This window comes from Nymphalis io, chromosome 27 (genome assembly GCF_905147045.1).
Source record: "Nymphalis io chromosome 27, ilAglIoxx1.1, whole genome shotgun sequence".
Lineage (NCBI taxonomy): Eukaryota > Metazoa > Arthropoda > Insecta > Lepidoptera > Nymphalidae > Nymphalis > Nymphalis io.
The window spans coordinates 7,186,326-7,208,042 of NC_065914.1; the positions used below are offsets into that span (position 1 = coordinate 7,186,326).

The 21,717-nt window shown below is 37.2% G+C and overlaps 2 protein-coding genes and 1 non-coding gene across 4 annotated transcripts in view; all 3 read left to right on the forward strand.

The window, feature by feature from the left end:
• Nucleotides 1-21,627, forward strand: part of LOC126778824 (uncharacterized) — a 63,141-nt gene extending 41,514 nt beyond the window's left edge. Inside the window, exon 11 of the transcript XR_007670237.1 lies at nucleotides 21,536-21,627. The gene's annotated coding sequence lies outside the window, so the exon portion shown is untranslated. The remainder of the gene's footprint in view (nucleotides 1-21,535) is intronic.
• The window catches only part of LOC126778779 (serine/threonine-protein kinase par-1), a 50,555-nt gene that overhangs the window by 14,868 nt on the left and 13,970 nt on the right, over nucleotides 1-21,717 (forward strand). For both annotated transcript variants that reach the window (XM_050502418.1, XM_050502419.1), the window contains exons 2-13: nucleotides 8,846-8,962; nucleotides 13,405-13,468; nucleotides 14,012-14,166; nucleotides 14,546-14,677; nucleotides 15,931-16,054; nucleotides 16,806-16,928; nucleotides 17,626-17,747; nucleotides 18,456-18,552; nucleotides 19,349-19,398; nucleotides 19,675-19,779; nucleotides 20,441-20,558; nucleotides 21,186-21,235. In XM_050502418.1, the coding sequence (XP_050358375.1) occupies nucleotides 8,846-8,962; nucleotides 13,405-13,468; nucleotides 14,012-14,166; nucleotides 14,546-14,677; nucleotides 15,931-16,054; nucleotides 16,806-16,928; nucleotides 17,626-17,747; nucleotides 18,456-18,552; nucleotides 19,349-19,398; nucleotides 19,675-19,779; nucleotides 20,441-20,558; nucleotides 21,186-21,235 (1,257 nt within the window). The remainder of the gene's footprint in view (nucleotides 1-8,845; nucleotides 8,963-13,404; nucleotides 13,469-14,011; nucleotides 14,167-14,545; nucleotides 14,678-15,930; nucleotides 16,055-16,805; nucleotides 16,929-17,625; nucleotides 17,748-18,455; nucleotides 18,553-19,348; nucleotides 19,399-19,674; nucleotides 19,780-20,440; nucleotides 20,559-21,185; nucleotides 21,236-21,717) is intronic.
• Trnae-uuc (transfer RNA glutamic acid (anticodon UUC)) lies at nucleotides 21,011-21,082 on the forward strand. Its single transcript has one exon. It is a non-coding gene; the product is annotated as a tRNA-Glu (tRNA).

Consider the following 21,717-nt stretch of genomic DNA (forward strand, 5'->3'; position numbering starts at 1 on the left):
GTTAAAAATAATCAGGAATGGCATAATCTTTACGACAATCAGCTCGCAAACAGTAAACTTTAAATGACATTTGATATTTTCTATAGACCTCACTCTACACGAGCGCCTCTCGCGGTGAAATCAAGCGCGATAGCTCAGTGCTTTAAGCGCTAACATGGCTGATATATATAGTAAATATACAGCGTTCTCTTTTCAAAATCGTTTTTATTGATAATATTAATGGTCGCCAATATCTACCAAAGAAAAAAAAAAAACAAAATCAGTAATCAAACAGTTGTTTTATTTATTTAAAAGGATATACTAGCATCCTCCGAGCAGGTGTTAGGCAGTCTGACCGACTTAATATATGTCATACATGCTATCTCTATTCTCATCCAAATGTCATCAAAATCCATCCAGCCGTCTTTGCGTGACTGTGTAACAAACATTCAAACGTACAAAATTTCATATTTATAATATTTGTAAGGATTTGTATTGTATAGTTATGTTAACTGTACCTCGTAAAATTTATATGATAATTAGTATAAGTTCAAACATTTTCTTACAATGTGTAATATTAATAGTAACGTCAGAAAAAAAACAGGTTAGATGCAAGTTCTATGTCTTATGTCTGATTACACGCTATCCCAGTATATATTATTCAATCTGACAGTTTGATTTGATAGTCGAATCAAAAACGCAATGAAATATAAATAATAACTTCAATTAGTAGAGGTAGTAGCAGTATGTATGAATACCGCTACCCTCCAACATATAAATTAGAAAAGTATATTCAAGTAGACTTTACGAGAAATTTTGAATCGTCAATTTATAAGATTGCATTTCACTTGTTTTCGCTCGCGAAAACGAAAACCTACGAAATGCCCCCTGGCAGAGAGGAAAAGGCAGGAGTTAGGTATAATGATATATCATAATAGCCTATGTCCTTCATTTTCGTTCCAGCTTGTTTCGTATCAAATTTCATCAAAATCGGTTCAGTGGTTTAGCCAAGTACACGTAACAAACAGACAAAGTTACTTTCGCATTTATAACATTAGTATATATACATGTTTTGAAAATATCGGTGTACGTGTGTTGAGTATTTTAAGAATTATTTTACTCTATTGTTATTAAATGGTTCAGTAATCTTGCAATCACGATCGCAATCAATTATAACACAATCGCTTTAATCAGCAATAGAACCATAAATACAAAATGATGTAGGCTTAAATGTTTTATTACAGTGAATAAAACAAAAAAATAATGGAATAGTATTTTTTGTTGCTATCGGTACTCGAGAGTATTTTTTTCTTGAACAAGGCTACCACCAAGGAGGGTCGTTGCCTGCGAGCGCTTGGCTGAACACGAGACATAAAAAAGCTAGATTTCAATCAATTTGATTTGTTTGGACTTTTTGGTATTTTCTTAATTTATAGCCTGAAAAGTTTTTTTTTTCTCGCTCTCCCTTATACAGTAGGATAGCGTTCCTAACGGGTGGTAGCTTTATATATTACTAGCGGCCCGCCCTGACTTCGTCCGAGTTGAACAATGATCTATCTAAGTAAATATTTTATAGGAACTTTTGGTACCTTGGGTTACATTTTTGTAATTTTCGTAGGGAAATCAAATTTTTTTTTTTAAATAAAATACAGCATGTTGCACGTGTGTGTATATGTATGCACAGCATGTTGCTCGCTGATAATGAAGCTTTTGGCAGGTGATAGATTTTTTTAAATAAGTGCATTTGTTTTGAGTTTATTCATTATACTATTTACTGTTGGTAGGGCTCTGTGCAAGCTCGTCTGGGTAGGTACCACCCACTCATCAGATATTCTACCGCAACACAGCAGTACTTGGTATTGTCGTGTTCCGGTTTGAAGGGTGAGTGAGCCAGCGTAATTACAGGCACAAGGGACATAACATCTTAGTTCCCGAGGTTGGTGGCGCATTGGCGATGTAAGCGATGGTTAACATTTTTTACAATGCCAATGTCTATGGGAGTTGGTGACCACTTACCATAAGCTAACCCATATGCTCGTCCGCGTACCTATTCAATAATAATTAAAATGTCGCGTTTATTAATACTTTTTACAGCTAGCAGATATATTAAATGTTATAATGTTAATCCGTGATCGAACTACCGTTTTTATTATTGTAGACATTTACCGTTTCGTTGATTAAATTATTTTTTAGTTTTGCGGAAAACCGCAACAACAAAACATACGACGCCATTTTGTTTAATTAACCATCTTAAATGTTTATTAACTTGAATGCGATTTTCGAATTCAATTCATTTTTTAAAACAAAATTACGTTGTATCTGACTCGAAAACTCTTTTTAACTCGTCTCGAAGTTCAAGGCTATGCAAGTAGCAAGTCTTGGCGTTACATTTCCTGGTTAACAGCGCAATAAACTTAAAATATTTCAACATTATTTTACATATACAAATTAATATATAAGATTTACATAGGGAATATAACGAAATATATAGATTCTACTATTGATGTATAAGCTACAGGCAAAAGGGACATAATTTCTTCGATCCCAAGGTTGGTGGCGCATTGGCGATGCAAGCGTTAATACTTCTTACATCACCAATGTCTATGGGCAAGATGACCATTAGGTGATCCATATAACCGTCCATCTACGTATAAAATAAAAAACCTTAGCGCTCGGTACAAGCTAAGGGCTGAGACTTCGAGCGTCAGAAGAGTAAGCGTAAGATTTCGAGCGTCTCCGATGCGCTCCCTGGCAAACAGCGACTGAATCGTAATAGACTTGGATAAAATGTAATCAGATTAACGATTACATGTACGGTGTAATCAATCGCTTGGGATTGCGCTCTATAATAATAATAATAATAATAAAACTTTTTATTTCAGGACTAGCCCATATAGTGTTAGTAAAACGTATTTTTTAACTTTACAAATTTTAAAATACAATACAATAATAAAAAATAATTACATTTTTTTTTAGATAATAATATTTATCAATAACAATTTTAAAATTTAATTTAATTTAAATAGTTTTTTAACATTATATTTAATATTTTATTATTATAATTTAATATAAAATTTTTAATCAAGCAGTTATTTAATTTTAAACAAAAAACCATAAATAAAAATAAAAACAAAGCAATTAATTACAACAATTCTTAAAACTACGTTAGTAATACGTGGGCACGATCCCAGCACCTCCAGAGGGGACTATCCAGCTTTGCAGTCAGTGTGTTGAGGAGTTTATTTTAGCTGTTTAGTAATCTGCTCATAGTGGACGCAGTCCGCTTGCGTATGATCGCATAGTAGTCATCTACACGAGCTTCCGCAAACATTGCCGACGCGCTGCAGTATCGAGGCTTCTTCAATTAAATCCTCAGCACATTGTTGTACTGAACACGCAGAGCATTGTATGCTCGTCGGGAGTAGTTCTCCCACAGACCGCACGCAGAACACGTTGGACGGCCGCGCAACATGCCACGTTCCGTATCCACCGCCGAGGTACCCGTAGACTCGAACTCATCGCGCACAGTGCTGAGATATGCTAGGTCATATGGCATAAGCCAGGTTTCCTGCAATGCCACCACGTCCGCTGAATCGCACAAAATTCTCACGCTATCCACTGATCTCTTTAGAGATTTACAGTTAAAACTCACCAACTTCAGATTTTTCTGTGTATAAGACTGTTGCATAGTTTAGGTATTTTTCTCACGATTGACTGTAGCCTTTTTATCATGTCTAAATAATATGTATTTTCTAAAATATATTCCTTCCGGCCATAACTCATTATTTGTAAATAAAGACAATTTACTGCTAGGTATATAAAACTTGAAAGATGAGTATTCCTTCGAGGTTTTCGTGTTTTTCTTTTCAGGTTTAATAGTTATTTGTGTTTTGTCATAAACAATAATTGTATATAAACAACGGAAATGTGATAATAATAATAATAGATAAACAACGGAATCATGCTCTCGGCTGCTTTTAATTTTGTTTCCGCATTCACATTGGCAGACTCCCTTATACCTTTGAAACGGGACGTCCTCTTACGCTTTACAACACGAACCCACTCACCTTCGTTTTCATTTTTTTCGTGATTTCGTGACGACGCCTTCTCAGACGTCCGCTCTTGCGCCTTTGAATTAATATTTAATGCATCCGAAGTATTGCCGCGCTCTGATGCTCTCTGCTGCGATATCATGATAACAAATAAAAATTTTTTAGTCTATATTTATTATATAGATATTCTGTGGTTATTCTTATCTGGTATTTATGTTTCTTTTGTTTTATATATATATATATATATACATATATACAGTTCACGGCACATACACCTCTATTAGATATATATTACCTAATAAGCAAAGCATATATTTACATAACAATAATATATAATACAAGTAAAACCAGCATAGTAAATAATTTCTTCTCTCTCGTTGAATCGGGTCGAGGTGAATGTAACCTCGGACTCGAGGTCGAGTCCTTCAGAAGTAGACTTCTGGCGAGGTCACGGGTTCACCGTCTGCTTTTCAGTAGCCGATATTTAGCTGGTCTTATGGAGTATGGTTTATTATCTTTAGACGTTATTATATAAGCTATGATTGTAATAATTATTTCATGTAGAGTAGTTAAGAAGTAAAAGTGTAACAAACAAATAAGCAAACTCAATTTTGCATTTATAATATTAGTGAGGATATATATGTGATGGTTCAGTGGATAGATACGGGAATCTTAATTGAAGATGATGGGTTCGAATCCATGCGTCGGTAAGATTGTATGTACCGTTTGTTTTTATAATTCACTAGTTTCCATCATCAGCATCAGATTAAACAGGTTTAGTGAGTATTTTTTGGGACAAAGTTTTTACCCTTTTACAACAGTATCCTAGAAATCGTTCAAAAATATTCAATTGTGAAAAGAATCGTTAAAAAACGCTTTTGTGAAGGAAATTACACAACCAATGATTTTATAGATATTAGATTCAAATAAAAAAATACAATTCTATTGTTGTATATAACCTGTAATTGTAAAGAATAAGATAAAAAAAAACTCGCTAAGGTTCTTTCGCCGGTTCTTCTCGGGTCTGAGGTGTTTATTTCCGAACCGGTGGTAGATTTATGACAATCAGTAAGCAAGTGTAACGCTTCTATATTGAATAAAGATTTTCGACGTTGACATTTGAAATTTTAATGTATACTTTGTTTTTATTTAAGTTTTAGTTTAATTTTATAATATTTTTTTCTAATTTAATTACTTTAGACAATTGTTTATTAATAATATATAGATTGTTTAAAAAAAACTCGTAGATAATAATAATAATAATATCCTGGGACATTTTTCACACACAGCCATCTGATCCCAAATTAAGCTTGTACAAAGCTCGTGCTATGGAAACCAGACAACTGATATACTACTTTTCTTTTGTAAATACATACTTATATAGATAATTACACCCGGACTCAGGCCAAACAGACATGTTCATGCACACAAATGTCTGTCCTGGGTGGGAACCCACAACCTTCGGCGTGAAAGGCAAGTATCTACCAACTACTCCAACCGGCCCGTCAAAAGCGTTGAAATCAAGAAGCACTCATTTTTTATACTTATTTAAGGGAGCGTCACGCCGTTAGCCGTCACGGTATACGAGTCTTCCCCCCAAGCGGCGCCCATATATGTTAAACATCAATATCGCGTGCCAATGGTAGTCAGTGAAACGGCATTGAAGCTTATTAATCTCTTAAACCACATAATACACTACTAACAATTTTTGTCAGCGAGTCCATCATCAAAATAGTGCGTTAAGACCCTGTTGTTGTTGTTTTTTTTATTTAACTTTTTTTTTTGGATGTTTTTTTTATATTGTGTTAAGCATAGGTCAATAATAATTATTTTTTAATGTATTTTATGTTGACACGATATTTGTGAATGTTGTGTACACTTATAATTGATATACATATCAGAAGTTGATTATTTCTCTGTGAATGTATGGTGGCGTGTGCCACCATTTAATATGTACATTGTTAGTGTTCCTATTAAATAAATAATAATAATATATTTTTTGTATAATTATCATATTTTGCAATTTTCTTGCGCAGGAGTCGACAAATTTACGCTTGAAGATGATAAAATTAATTTCATGTAAATAGGATAATGAAATGGTAATTTAACGATTAAAAAAATATCTTGTCTATTCATACTAGACGTAATACTCTTATTTTTTTTTCTTAACTTTATTATCTCAATATATATAATTTTTCGGTATGTGTTTTTGTCATTTAACTCCTAAACGGCTGGACCGATTTGGATGAAATATTGTGTGTATGTTTCATTGGGTTCCAAACACAATTAGACCCTGTAGATGGCGCTGCAGGCGGTATGTCAACAAATATGATTTAAAGTAATCATGGAAACGCAAAATTAAAAAAAATGTAAATATTGCTTCTTTTCAGGGTAGCTAGTATTATCCACGGTAGCATGCGAAAGCGATCCCGTGGCCCCCCTCGTTACGACGGAAAGGGTACCGCTGGTTTTTTAGTGGGTATTCCGATGTTCGGGGCGCACTCGGCGCCTTGGACACCGGCGAGCCCCACATACCCCCCCACTGTTCCCGTGGGGGAAACGCGTAATGCGTTTTTCCAGCGTTAAAAAGAAAAGGGTAGCTAGTATTATATATTATTTATCGTTGAATAAAATTATAATTATTTTAGCAACTAAACTATCAGGGTGATTTGTTAAACGATGCTGTCTTCTTCTTTCCAATGTCAAATCGATATTGACAGAAAGAGAGACATCATAGTGCCATTCTGTGATAACTTACTTCATTATTTACCCGTGAAATGGTATCAACCATATGATGATATACAATTTTGATGCGTATGTTCTTGTAATGTTATGATTATAACGGTCAATGTCGCGTATCACTTTCTGATTTTTCACGACCGTTGCTTATAGACTAGTTGTACTGTATTTTGGTAGGGCTTTGTGCAAGCTCGTCTGGGTAGGTACCACCCACTCATCAGACATTCTATCGCAAAACAGCAGTAATGTTGTGTTCCGATTTGAAGGGTGAGTGAGCCAGTGTTATTACAGACACAAGGGACATAAAATCTTAGTTCCTAAGGTTGCATTGACGCTGTAAGCGATGGTTAACATTTCTTACAATGCCAATGTCTATGGGCAGTGGTGACCACTTACCATCAAGTGGCCCATATGCTCGTCCGCCTACCTATTCTATATAAAAATAAACGAAGTCGCTGAATGACGTTTAAAATCTAAGGCCTTTAGTTTTTAATTAATTTAAGAAATATTATTAATCGTTTTTTTTTAATTATAAATTCTATCAATACCTGAAGTTTTTTATTTATTGTATTTATAACATCAAATTATTAATATTAACTTTTATTCTTGACATCCATAAGCTTTGTCAGCTTGGGTGCTGCTTAACCATAGACAAACTAACATATACACTAAAAAAACACACACGGCCATATTGTTCTTAATTTAAATAAGATTAACGTGAAAAGGTTCATAAGATTGATGTAATGTAATGATGTAACAGCCTGTGAATGTCCCACTGCTGGGCTAAAGGCCTCCTCTCCTCTTTTTGAGGAGAAGGTTTGGAGCTTATTCCACCACGCTGCTCCAATGCGGGTTGGTGGAATACACATGTGGCAGAATTTCAGTGAAATTAGACACATGCAGGTTTCCTCACGATGTTTTCCTTCACCGTAAAGCACGAGATGAATTATAATCACAAATTAAGCACATGAAAATTCAGTGGTGCTTGCCCGGGTTTGAACCCACGATCATCGGTTAAGATTCACATGTTCTTACCACTGGGCCATCTCGGCTTAATCATAAGATTATATGACGGAATATCAATTCCTGTTTGAAAATTAAATCCCAATTAATAATAATAATTTATTTACACACCCAAAAGATTGTACACAATTTTGTTTGCAGTATTATCTAACTCTAGGGTTTTTATTTACTTAAATAAATAATTTAATTATTAAATTGAAATCGAAATACCAGCTTCCTAAGTACACTCCATCCGTTTTAAATTTTGTTATTAGTGGAACTTCACGGAATAGCCGCCATTGTTTATCGAGAGGGAAGTTCGGCTCATTTATTTATTTATTTAATCTAAAGAAGACAAACAGTTATGACATACAATAAATTATTATCACATTAAAAAAATTATATACAAATCAAGTGTTCACAGATAATTAAATCAAAAATACATAGAATAATAACGAATAAATATTAAAATGGAAGATTAATTAAAATTTAATAAATATACACATTTATGGTGACAAATTATTTTACATTTGATTTATTTTAATGGCAAGAAAAATAAATCCAGATAATTGAATTTATTATTATGGTTTATGCATGATCTGTAAAGGAACTGGTGGTAGAGGTCTGTGCAAGCTCGTCTGGGTAGGTACCACACACTCATCAGATGTTCTATCGCAAAACAGCAGTACTTGGTATTGTTGTGTTCCGGTTTGAAGGTTTAGTGAGCCAATGTAATTACAGGCACAAGAGACATAACATCTTAGTTCCCAAGGTTGGTGGCACATTGGCGATGTAAGCGATGGTTAACATTTCCTACAATGGCAATGTCTATGGGCGTTTGGTGACCACTTATCATCAGGTGGCCCAAATGCTCGTCCGCCTTCCTATTCTATAAAAAAAACCGAACCATTAACTTATAGAAGATTTATTTATTTATATAAAATAGACCACCTCGTGGGTAGCGCTAACTCGTCACATTTTCTACTGTTGCAGTTTCCACGACAAGTTAGCCAGGTTTTCTGCCTATTTTATATATGTAACAAAAGTTAATATTACGTATTGTTTTCTTTCAGGTAGCAATAAAAATAATAGACAAATCGCGATTGGACGAAGACAACTTGAAGAAGACATTCCGGGAGATAGCAATCATGAAGAGATTACAGCATCCGCACATCGTAAGACTTTATCAGGTATGGTGTGAAAACGAACGGTGGTCAGTACTTGTTGACAACCGACTTATGTTGATATACTATTTTGATGCGTGTGTTCTTGTAATGTTATTATTATAACGGTCACTTTCTGACATTTTACGACCGTTTTCTGTGGTGAGTGAGAGTTTGTTCTGACAGAAAAGCCCTGCTGGTGTTGAGAGGACCAATTAAGTGTGAAACAGTGAAGCATAAATAGCGCAATGGTGTACGGGGCGGTATGAAAGTCGCAGGTTCGAGTTGATTATATACAGGGTTACAGGGTAATATGTCACGATCCTTTTAAAGGGTTATAGTTCAGGACAATAGCTATCAAATGACCCCCAAAATGCTTATGCAAAAGTGTATCGTTTTCGAGTTATTAATTTTTTAATATTTTTTTTATTTAAAGGATGTTTAAGATTCTAAAATTCAATAAAAAAAAAATCAACGTATTTTCCCTATTTTTTTTTTTGTATTTCTTGCTAGGGTACATCCTAGTTAATAATAACCAGTTATAAAACAAGAACAATCTTCAAGCATTTTTAAATTACAGATCCAAAACTGTACAACTTTTCGATTTTTAATTTTGATTCTTTAAGTTACTCGCAATTTTTTTGTAAAAATCACTATGGCTCTTATCGTGCGGATCATTTTAAAAACATCTACGTTTCCTTAGCTATCCATCGGTACATAAAAAGTACAGTAACAATCATAAACTCAGGAGAAAATTAGATAACAAAGAGACCAGGTAGGAAATTCTAAGAAATGCTATTGTTAAGAAATTAAATCTGGATCAAAGACAAAAGGACCTCAATGCAAAGTAGTTAAAGATTATTTTTAATAAGGGTAATAGGTAAAAAAGGAGAGATAAACCAGAGCTGTCATTGCAATTTTGAATTTAAATCAAAAACAAAATACTTAATCTTTTTAGTTACTCCATACTTTCGAAATTACACTGTTTATTATTCATAATTCGTGTTCAAAATGAGATCCCCTATTTCGTATACAAATACGCATTCTTTTTCTTAATTCACTTTTTACTACAACACTACTCAAGCTATGTCGAATAGAATTTGCAGCATTCATTATTCTTGTTTTGAGTTCTTCAATTGTTTGTACTGGTGAAACATCATAAACCAGGCTTTTCATATGCCCCCAGACATAATATTCCATCGGAGTCAAATCTGGACTTCTCGCTGGCCATGGGATTGGTCCTCCTTTTTTTTTTTTTTTCGAGGAGGAAAGGCATTTACGCCTGCCGCCCGGACACGACCGGGACGGGTATGTGGGACTCACGGGGCAGAAGGCCACCGTCCTACCCACTAAAACCTCCTCGTTTCCTTCTCACCGCATGGTGGCGGGGTTACGGGAACGCGTTAGCACACCACCGCGACCCCACCTGCGGCCGTCGCTTTGGGTGAGCGACCCACCTGTTGTTTTTTATTGAGGTTTTCTCCTCTCGACCCGGCTGGTGAAGGCAAGGCCCTCGGTCCCACCGCAGGCTGGCGCCTGGATGGGGAAACGAGTTTGAGAAGGCGGTGACCGAAGTCTGTCCGCCCAGCATCGACACCGAAACTGGACGAACCCGCCTCTCCCTCCTCCTCTACTCCTCTACTCCTGTCTCCGGCAGCCCGAAAGGACTCCGGAGACCAACTCCTCCTCTCTCTCTCCGGCGGTCCAAAAGGACCCCGGAGTCCTCCTATTTGCCACGGAGCCGCTCGCTGGTCAACTCTGCGTAACAGAGAAGTCCCAGGAGCGGCCCGCGACACTTCCGCCGCGTCAGTCTCAGCCGCGATCGACAAGCATTCCGGAAAAACATCGGATTGCTGGTCGACCCCGTTGCCCAGGGTGCACCACGTGGAGGTGACTGACATGCACCCCGGGATTGGTCCTCCTCTGCCAATCCATCTATTACGATAATTGCTGTCTAGCCACTGTCTTATGGACATTCGAAAGTGTGCGGGGCAACCATCATGCTGGAATATCATTCTCTGCCTAAGTTTCAGCGAAACATTTTCGAGTAACTCATGCAGGATTTCTCTAAGCAAACTTTCATAACTTTCACCATTTAAGTTATCAGGTAGGAAATGTGGCCCAATAAGATTATCATTGATAATCCCCATCCAGACGTTTACCGAGAAACGTCTTTGGGAACCGCTTAATCGCTTTTTGTGAGGGTTTCCCTGTTTTTTTTGAGACCAATATCGAATATTGTGGTAGTTAGTAATACCATCTTTGTCAAACTTTGACTCGTCTGTCCATAAAATTTTTCTCAAAAAATTGGGATTTTCTGCATCACAGTGTAGCATAAATCGGCAAAAATCTAAACGTCTTGCAGGATCTCCTTCTTCAATCACGTGTACGGGTGTGTAATGATAGGGATACAATCCAGCCGCGTGGACAGTAAACCAGACTCTCCATTGAGATACGCCCAGTCACAACAGTTGCCACAATATTGGTGGAAACTGTAGGGTCCTCTCGAAAATGACGAATAATTACATCTTCTTCGTCTGGAGAACGGACACGAGGGCGTCCGGAATCAGATTGTCTCCTTTGCACGCGACCAGTTTCTCTAATTCGACGATACACACCAATAAAGACACTATTGTCAGGTGTCCGGCGATCCGGAAATCGACGATTATACTCACGACGAGCAGCTGCGGCGTCACCGTTACAATATCCATAGCAAAATAAGATGTCAGCGTATTCCTCATTAGAGTACGGACGACGAGAAGAATTTTGTTCATAATAGTCCTTTTTACGCGCCAAGTTATCATAAACACAAATCACAAATTCCTTTTAGCTAGCCGAGTCACGAAGTTGTAAGAAACAGAGTCCAGTAAACGAAGCGGTTTTTTTCAAAAATTTAAGAGATCAATATTCACTAAAGCGCGTCCACACTATACGAGCAGTGCAAGTACAGTGAGTATTATGTACCCCGACAAGGTTTTATTACTCTTATTCCTAAAAGAAATGAGATAAAAGGAAATTAGAAAAAATGACGGTAAATTCAAAGGAATAGATAATAGTATTCCACAAACAGCTCTGGTTTATCTCTCCTTTTTTACCTATTACCCCTATTAAAAATAATCTTTAACTACTTTGCATTGAGGTCCTTTTGTCTTTGATCCAGATTTAATTTCTTAACAATAGCATTTCTTAGAATTTCCTACCTGGTCTCTTTGTTATCTAATTTTCTCCTGAGTTTATGATTGTTACTGTACTTTTTATGTACCGATGGATAGCTAAGGAAACGCAGATGTTTTTAAAATGATCCGCACGATAAGAGCCATAGTGATTTTTACAAAAAAATGCGAGTAACTTAAAGAATCAAAATTAAAAATCGAAAAGTTGTACAGTTTTGGATCTGTAATTTAAAAATGCTTGAAGATTGTTTTTGTTTTATAACTGGTTATTATTAACTAGGATGTACCCTAGCAAGAAATACAAAAAAAAAAAAATAGGGAAAATACGTTGATTTTTTTTATTGAATTTTAGAATCTTAAACATCCTTTAAATAAAAAAAATATTAAAAAATTAATAACTCGAAAACGATACACTTTTGCATAAGCATTTTGGGGGTCATTTGATAGCTATTGTCCTGAACTATAACCCTTTAAAAGGATCGTGACATATTACCCTGTATGTATATAGCTGTGACCGCAGTTTCACCCGCGTATAACTTAAAAAAATCCCTAAGAGCAGACTTATAATATTTCAGTATATACAACATTTTTAATTTTATTTTCGTAGGATATTAGTATTTATTCAAGAAAATAATATGTATGTATGAGTACTTTCAAACAACCCATTCACCCGTTGCAATAATATGTCAAAACTATAAAAAGTAATAAAAACTGTCTATGTCTCTTTTCGGTCTTATCTGGGGAGGTACCAAACACTTATCAAATATTCTACCACCAAAGCATTATCTAGAAGTTTAGGGTTATGGTTTGAAGGGTGAAGTCAGTGTAACTAGTTTCCAAGGTTGGTGGCGTATTCGTCAGAGCGTCACGGTAGCATGCGAAAGCGATCCCGTGGCGCTCCTCGTTAAGTTAAAATCAACTTTTTTTTATAGTATAGGGTGGCGGACAAGCATATGGGCCACCTGATGGTAAGTGGTCACAAACGCACATAGACATTGGCATTGTAAGAAATGTTAACCATGGTGGCGCATTGGCGATGTAAGCGACATCGCCAATGCGCCACCAACCCTAGGAACTAAGATGTTATGTCCCTTGTGCCTGTAATTACACTGGCTCACTCACCCTTCAAACTGGAACACAACAATACCAAGTACTGCTGTTTTGCGGTAGAATATCTGATGAGTGGGTGGTATCCACCCAGACGGGTTTGCACAAAGTCCTAACAACAGTAACTTGAGAATACAATATTGCAGTTTGCAATATCGTCTAATGATAAATAAAAAAACTGGTTTTCAGGTTATGGAGAGCAGTCACACGCTATACCTAGTCACGGAGTATGCGCCTAACGGTGAAATTTTTGGTAAGTGCCCTTGGATAAACTTTTCCAGTATGCTTTAAAAATATATACTAAAATTTAACAAGGAAAAAAATAAATATAAGGTAGACATATTACATGGAATTTAAATTACAATTTTCAGAAGAAATGAGCTTTGCTAACATATGTAGCTTTATACTTAATTCATTAAGTAGCAGTAGAAGCTTTATTCTGTAACAGCCTGTTAATATCCCGCTGCTAGGCTAAGGCCTCCACTCCATTTTGAGGAGAAGGTTTGGAGCTTATTCCACCACGCTGCTCCAATGCGGGTTGGTTGAAATTCTGCCACATGTGTATTCATGTGGCAGAATTTCAGTGAAATTAGACACAAGCAGGTTTCCTCACGATGTTTTCCTTAGCCGTCAAGCACGAGATGAATTATAAACACAAATTAAGCACATGAAAATTCAGTGGTGCTTGCCCAGGTTTGAACCCACGATCATCGGTTGAGATTCACGCGTTCTAACCACTAGGCCATCTCGGCTTTATTAAAAATCTTATATTAAAACAAGTTTCTCTTGTTGACAGATCACTTAGTTTCAAAAGGGCGTATGCCAGAATCAGAAGCGGCGAGGGCATTTGCACAGATGGTGGCGGCTGTCGGATACTGCCACGCGAATGGTGTCGTACACAGAGACTTGAAGGCGGAGAATTTGTTGCTGGACAAAGATATGAATATTAAGGTCAGTGGAAGCTATACTATAATCCATTTTTTTTAATTATATTTGCCGGGAAGGCAAATGACTACTCCACCTGGTAAGTGGTAGTAGAGTCCAAATAAATCCTAAAATAAGTAACAAATGCCTTCTCCTTCTTTTGGAGAGAATTGGAGCTTACTCCACCACGCTGCTACCGTTTATTTCTAAACATAACTTTTAAATTTATTTATTGAAATAATTCCACCATAACTAAACACTTAAAATTAACAACTAAAGCAGATAATCTCATAATAATTATTTCTAAAATAAATTAAGCAATCACCAATAAAACGAATTATAACATAAAGAAATAACGATATTATAATAATGTTATTAAATAACAAATTATATTTATATTTTTCAGTTAGCTGACTTCGGTTTTAGTAATGAATACACAGCTGGTGCTGCGCTGTCCACGTGGTGCGGGAGTCCGCCATACGCGGCTCCGGAGTTGTTTGAGGGACGACACTACGATGGCCCGAAGGCTGATATATGGGTAAATATTATTAAGTTTTTTAATGACTGCTGTTGGCCCAAATGGCTTGACAGACTCCCCGTCTTCGATACCCAGTCAGATGTTGGAAGCCCACTTAAGGGCTCAAAATAAGGCGCCTTATATGAGACCGAACCTCGGCCGTCAACATTGGGAGGGTAAAGAGTGTGTAATGTAATATCCCGTCATCCGTCTAAGCGCGGGTTGTAATGAGAGGGCCTTTTATTTATTTTATTTTTTTGAACGCTGGAAAAACACATTACGCGTTTCCCCACGGGAACAGTGGGGGGATATGTGGGGCTCGCTGGTGTCCAAGTTTTTTTTTTTATAGAATAGGAAGGCGGACGAGCATATGGGCCATCTGATGGTAAGTGGTCACCAAACGCCCTTACACATTGGCATTGTAAGAAATGTCAACCATCGCTTACATAGCCAATGCGTCACCAACTTTGGGAACTAAGATTTTATGTCCCTTGTGCCTGTAATTACGCCCCGAACATCGGAATACGCACTAAAAAACCAGCGGAAACCTTTCTGTCTTAACGAGGAGCGCCACGGGATCGCTTTCGCATGCTACCGTGGTGAAAGAAGGACTTTGAACACCAGTTTCAGGGTCAGCGTGTGTACTCTGTATTTAGGACGCTTACGGATTGGAATAGAATTAAAGACAGTGTAGTCTAAACTGCAATTAATTTAAACTATTTTACGCTTTATACGGTCTTTTAAAAGGTTAATTTCTTACCCTCATCAGAATAGAACATAATAAAAAAATATATATTCCCAGACACTACAAAACTAAACCGTAACAGCCTGTGAATGTCCCACTGCTGGGCTAAAGGCCTCCTCTCCTCATTTTGAGGAGAAGGTTTGGAGCTTATTCCACCACGCTGCTCCAATGCGGGTTGGTAGAATTCACATGTGGCAGAACTTCAGTGAAATTAGACACATGCAGGTTTCCTCACGATGTTTTCCTTCACCGTAAAGCACGAGATGAATTATAATCACAAATTAAGCACATGAAAATTCAGTGGTGCTTGCCCGGGTTTGAACCCACGATCATCGCTTAAGATTCACGCGTTCTTACCACAGGGCCATCTCGGCTCGGCAAAACTAAACAATTAAATACTATTTTAATTTCACGTTTAATGCTGTATTACAAAAAGAGACGGCTCAGTATAGCTGAGTTGCAACACGGCTCAGGTTTTTAGCATTTTTTTTACGTTATCTGTGATTGTTTTTTTTTTTTTAATTTTCAGTCCCTTGGTGTGGTTCTATATGTGCTGGTTTGCGGTGCTCTGCCCTTCGATGGCAGTACTCTTAGCGAGTTGAGGAGTGTGGTGCTCAGCGGGAAGTTTAGGATACCATATTTTATGTCACAAGGTATGTAGAGTATATAAACAGCCGTATATATATTACTCGCTTTTTACTCTTGGAATCGCTCGCGTTATAATTCTGAATTGTTAAATAGCAATTTGTAAGCCGAGATGGCTCAGTGGTAAGAACGCGTGAATCTTAACTGATGATCGTGGGTTCAAACCCGGGCAAGCACCACTGAATTTTCATGTGCTTAAATTGTGTTTATGATACATCTCGTGCTTGACGGTGAAGGAAAACATCGTGAGGAAACCTGCAAGTGTCTAATTTCATTGAAATTATGTCACATGTGTATTCCACCAACTTGCATTGGAGCAGCGTGGTGGAATAAGCTCCAAACCTTCTCCCCAAAAGGTAGAGGAGGCCTTAGTCCAGCAGAAGGACATTCACAGGCTATTACTGTTCCGTAATTTGTATAGGTTTATTTTAAAAAATGAAGTATATTCATAAATCTTAAACTTTAGGGTTAAATAATCACAAATTCTTCTATAGTGTTAACCTACTCTAAAACAGGAACGTGTATTCAAATTTTCCAGGTGTTGGTCCCAGTAGTTTGGGCTGTGCATTGATATATATATATATATATATATACTTAAGGTCAGGTTAAGGTCTGTTTAATATGAAATAAGTTTGCATAGAGGTATTACGTGTTTTATATTTTATACTTAAAAAATAAATTCGTATTCACCACTATTAAAAATAGTATCTAAGAGAATTTTACTTATGTATGTTTTATTGGAGATTCCTGTGTCCTCAGAGTGCGAGCAGCTGATCCGGCACATGCTGGTGGTGGAGCCCGAGCGGCGCCTGTCGCTGCGGGGGGTGGCGCGCCATCGCTGGCTGCAGGCGCACCAGCCGGGGCCCGGGCCCGGCAGCTACGGTACGAGCGGTGCTCTCATGGTGCTACGTCGTTCGATAGAACAGTGTCTATATTAAACCAGATACTGAGATAACTACGGCCATTGTCCTCACACCCCACTACCAAAGTGACGTCACTTATATGATGTCATCGAAAAATAATTACAGCTAAAAATATTCTTTAATACAAGAAAAAAAAAACAATGTTTAAAATACAAAAATGTATAATATATAAATATAAGCTGAATAGCTCCATTATAGCATCCACACAGGAGCAGCAGCTAAACAAATACAATACTTAAAATAGAATACTAAAGTACTAGATTGTCTTGTCATTAGCTTGTTTTTTTTTATAGAATAAGAAGGCGGACGAGCATATGGGCCACCTGATGGCAAATGGTCACCAACGCCCATAGACAATGGCATTGTACGAAATGTTAACCATCGCTTACAGCACCAATGCGCCACTAACCTTGGGAACTAAGATGTTATGTCCCTTGTGCCTGTAATTACACTGGCTCACTAAACCTTCAAACCGGAACACAACAATACCAAGTACTGCTGTTTTGCGGTAGAACATCTGATGAGTGGGTGGGACTTACTCAGACGAGCTCGCACAAGGCTCTACCACCAGTTGTAATACGAGCTCGATCTGCTTCTGTCTCCGGCTAGTATATAGTAGTAATCCGGCTAGTACCGGTTCGAACTGGTTTCCGCAGACGCGTCGGGCGGCGCGTGCGCGTGCCACGGGCCGCGCGCGCCGGGCGACGCGGCGCTGCACGACGCCGTGCTGGCGCGCATGCTGGCGCTGCCCGGCCTGGCGCTGCAGCACGTGCAGCAGGTGAGCCCAGTACGGTCGACAGAAAAATTGGGAAGCTTCGAGTGTTTATTGTACTAGCTTGATTTTGCTGAAGAGTTGGTTTGTAGCAAGTTTCTTTTTGTCAAACATATCAGGTTATAACTTTATATATAAATAATTTATACAGTGATTTGTCGTTTAAACAAGATTGCAATCCTAAACGTGTTAACACAACCTAACATAATGTCAGGTTAATTTAAACACGCTTAATTTAATAATTAGTATTTTAATTCTATTTCAAAAATGCCTTCAATCAATCAATAAGAATAATAATATCCTGGGACATTATTCACACACGGCCATCTAATCCCAAAATAAGCAGAGCTTGTGCTATGGAAACCAGACAACTGATATTCTACATATACTACTTTTCTTTTGTAAATACATACTTATATAGATAATTACACCCAGACTCAGGACAAACAGACATGTGCATGCACACAAATGTATGTTCCGGGTGGGAATCGAACCCAAAACCTTCGGCGTGCAAGGCAAGTATCTACCAACCACGCCAACCAGCCCAATCAAACAATCATCCTGATTTTAATCGAAAGCGATTTTAATACGAAATGCACGTAATAGTTCCAATTCCTATTAATTACGTTTGATAACAAACTTTATATAATACTTCTATCTTGTCTAAATACATAAAGCATTATATATAATTAATGTATATTAATATGATTACAGTCTGTGCAAGAGGAACGCTTCGATCACATATCCGCTATATATCATTTACTAATGGACAAATTGCAACAGAAAGACGGCTCAACGGACATGGACAGAGGTATACGAAAATTCTCTCTGTTTTTACTTTCATGTCGACTTGGATGGACCGAAATAAAAACAACCGATGGTGGTCCTTTGCATGAGTGCACCAGGGTCACCACTAATAGGGATTTATGGCGAAAGCTCGTGAGGAGAATAACATCTGCGCCATAACTTCATGGCGACCGCCACCGCTCTGACAAGAGTATCACGACGAAAAAGAAGTTACAAAAATATTAAAATTAAAATATAATTTAATTTTTAACAAAAATAAGCGTTATACATAATACGCGATATTTGAATGGGACGGTACTTTTTATAAAGTAAATCGAAACTGACAGCTCTCATAAAGGAACGTTAGCAAAAAATGTATGAATAATAATTATTCAACTTTGACAAAGTCAAAAGCTTCGCCGAAGTAATATCATGGGTTCAAATTGTAAATGAAAACAGTGCTTTCCACTGTTCATATAATAAACTTGAATTGATAAAAAGTCCAAACTATTTATACCCAGTAGCGAATAACTAGACAGCGCGATTCAGGAATGTGACATATTCAATCAACGCCATCTATCGCTACCGAGCAGTAACGCTATACGCTATTGTACTAAAAATGATCTGGGTCACAACGACCCTGGCCCTTTGGGCCAAAACATAACGACACGACGGATGAACCGTCGGGGAGGAGCAGCCCGGGTAGGGGGGGCAACCCCGAGGCCCGTACCCAGACTGGCCTAGACCAGACAGGAGGACCCTCATCCCTAAAAATGAATAATGAAATGACACTTTTATGTATTGTTTAAATTGTATTTCAGATTCACTGGACTCCACGACAGGCCTACCGTTAGATCTCACTAGTTGTAAGGTATATACATACATATTTAACTTATATAAATATAATTCTTATCATATACTACGGTATATAAAATATGACAATATATAACCTATATACGTTATAGGGAGCAGAGGTAAGGTATAAAAACATACCCGAAGTCTCTCCTTGAAGGTTCTTACCAAAAAACTTGTTACTTCTTACTTTACTGGTAAAATTGTTAAAAATCATATCTTAGTGTAGTTTCATGCAAAGTAACTTAGAATATATATTAGTTATATATAAAAGTATTGTCTTAAAAAATTCCAGAGCGGTGAAGAGGAACAAATGGAGGCTGAGGATAGCAGTTCGGGTTCAGACGGCTTGCAGGCACCTGGATATTTTACTGCTGGACAGGGAGACAGTTTCGAAAAGGTACATTATGATTGTATTATATAAAATTTGGTCTTTATATTATATATAAAAGGCTGTGTAGTTAATTTGCTGTAGCGCTATTTAACAGAGAGTAATAATTAAATATATAATATAAGAAAATTCTTTATGAAATATTATATATATATATATTTATGTGGCTCTTAGTATCAAAGAAAAATGTCTGAAACAGATTTAATTTTTTGATTTTAATATATTTTATTCAAGGAGACTCTCACAAGTCACTTTAAATTTTTTAATTTTAATATAAATCTACCTCTGCATCGGTTCAAAATGTAGATTCTACCGAGTTAGCAAGAAACCCAGTAGTCATTCTTTTTAAAAAATGATATGTAAGAATCATGTACATTTATATATTTAAATTTATAATATTTTGAATGTGTTGGCGAATTGGAGGGCGTAAGTAGCTACGATACAGTTTGATACTATTGTAATTATCACATTGACTGCCTCGTTGATCTAGTGGCTAGATGTAAGGCCGCAGACCCGGCGGTCCTGGGTTCAAATCCCAGGAACAATCCCACCTGTCTTTGCACACTATAATAGCTCCTGCGCAGTTAAATCGGTCTGGAGGACATTACTATCGCATATATTTATTGTAAAAAAGTGAGCTTTAAGTGAGTAACCCATGAGTTGTCCGCAGTTCGGGTCGGGCTCGCACGAGGGCGCGGGCGAGGCGGCGCGGCCGGCGCGCGCGCGTGCACACGACGCGCCCGCCGCGCGCCGGCACACCGTGGGGCCCGGCGACTGCCGCCAGGCGAGTGCAGCCGCGCTACTCGTGTCCTAAGGATTAGCTTAGATACTCCACCTGGTATTGTGTTCCGGTTGGAGGACGAGTGAGCCGGTGTATTACATATACATAGGGACATAACATATTAGTTAACGAGGTCGGTGGCGCTTTGGCGATGTAAGCGATGGCTAATTTTTATGCCAATTCAATGCCAATGTCTATTGGTGGTGGGCACTTATCACCAGGTGGCCCATTAGCGAGTCCGTCTACCGACTATAAAATAAAATACAAATTTTAAAAATTAAAGGAAAATCATTATAAGGGGAAGATGTAATCAATTAAAAAAAAAAATGATTGTGACATATGATGAGCGCCATCTAGTAGTGTTAAATTGTAACATTTAAAAATAATTTAAAAAAAAATATAATAGTAAAATAACAACAGTTTCTGAATTAGATAAACTATTTCAACATTAAACGTAACTCCCGTATGGTCTAGTGGCTAGGATACCTGGCTTTCACCCAGGAGGCTCGGGTTCGATTCCCGGTACGGGAATTCTTTTTTTTTCTAAAAATAATTGTTATATACATTTAACCTATTTTATTATTTTTTTTAAAGTAAGTTAATTTAAAAATTGTTTTATATAATTTTCAGGCAGGCGAATTATCCGGACGTAATGTACCACACTGCGCCTCAGCACACTTCAGCGTATGTATACCTTAATTATCAACAATTATTTACTTTATTTATATTTATATACTTATTTAAAATTAAATTACATAAAAGGTCTTCTTTAGACAACCTTAAAACGCAATTAGTGGGCGTGCAGTCAAATATTTATTTCAACAACTGATGGGCCGTTTGGCGTGGTTGGTAGATACTTGCCTTTCACGCCGAAGGTTGTGGGTTCGATTCCCACCCAGGACAGACTTTTGTGTGCATGAAAATGTCTGTTTGACCTGAGTCTGGGTGTAATTATCTATATAAATATGTATTTACAAAAGAAAGGTAGTATATGTAGTATATCAGTTGTCTGGTTTCCATAGTACGAGCTCTGCTTAGTTTGGGATCAGATGGCCGTGTGTGAATAATGTCCCGGGATATTATAACAACTTGATCAAAAATACATAACGCTTTATGATTAATCTATACGAATTACCTAAGACTTTTTTTGTATTTACGTAAAACTT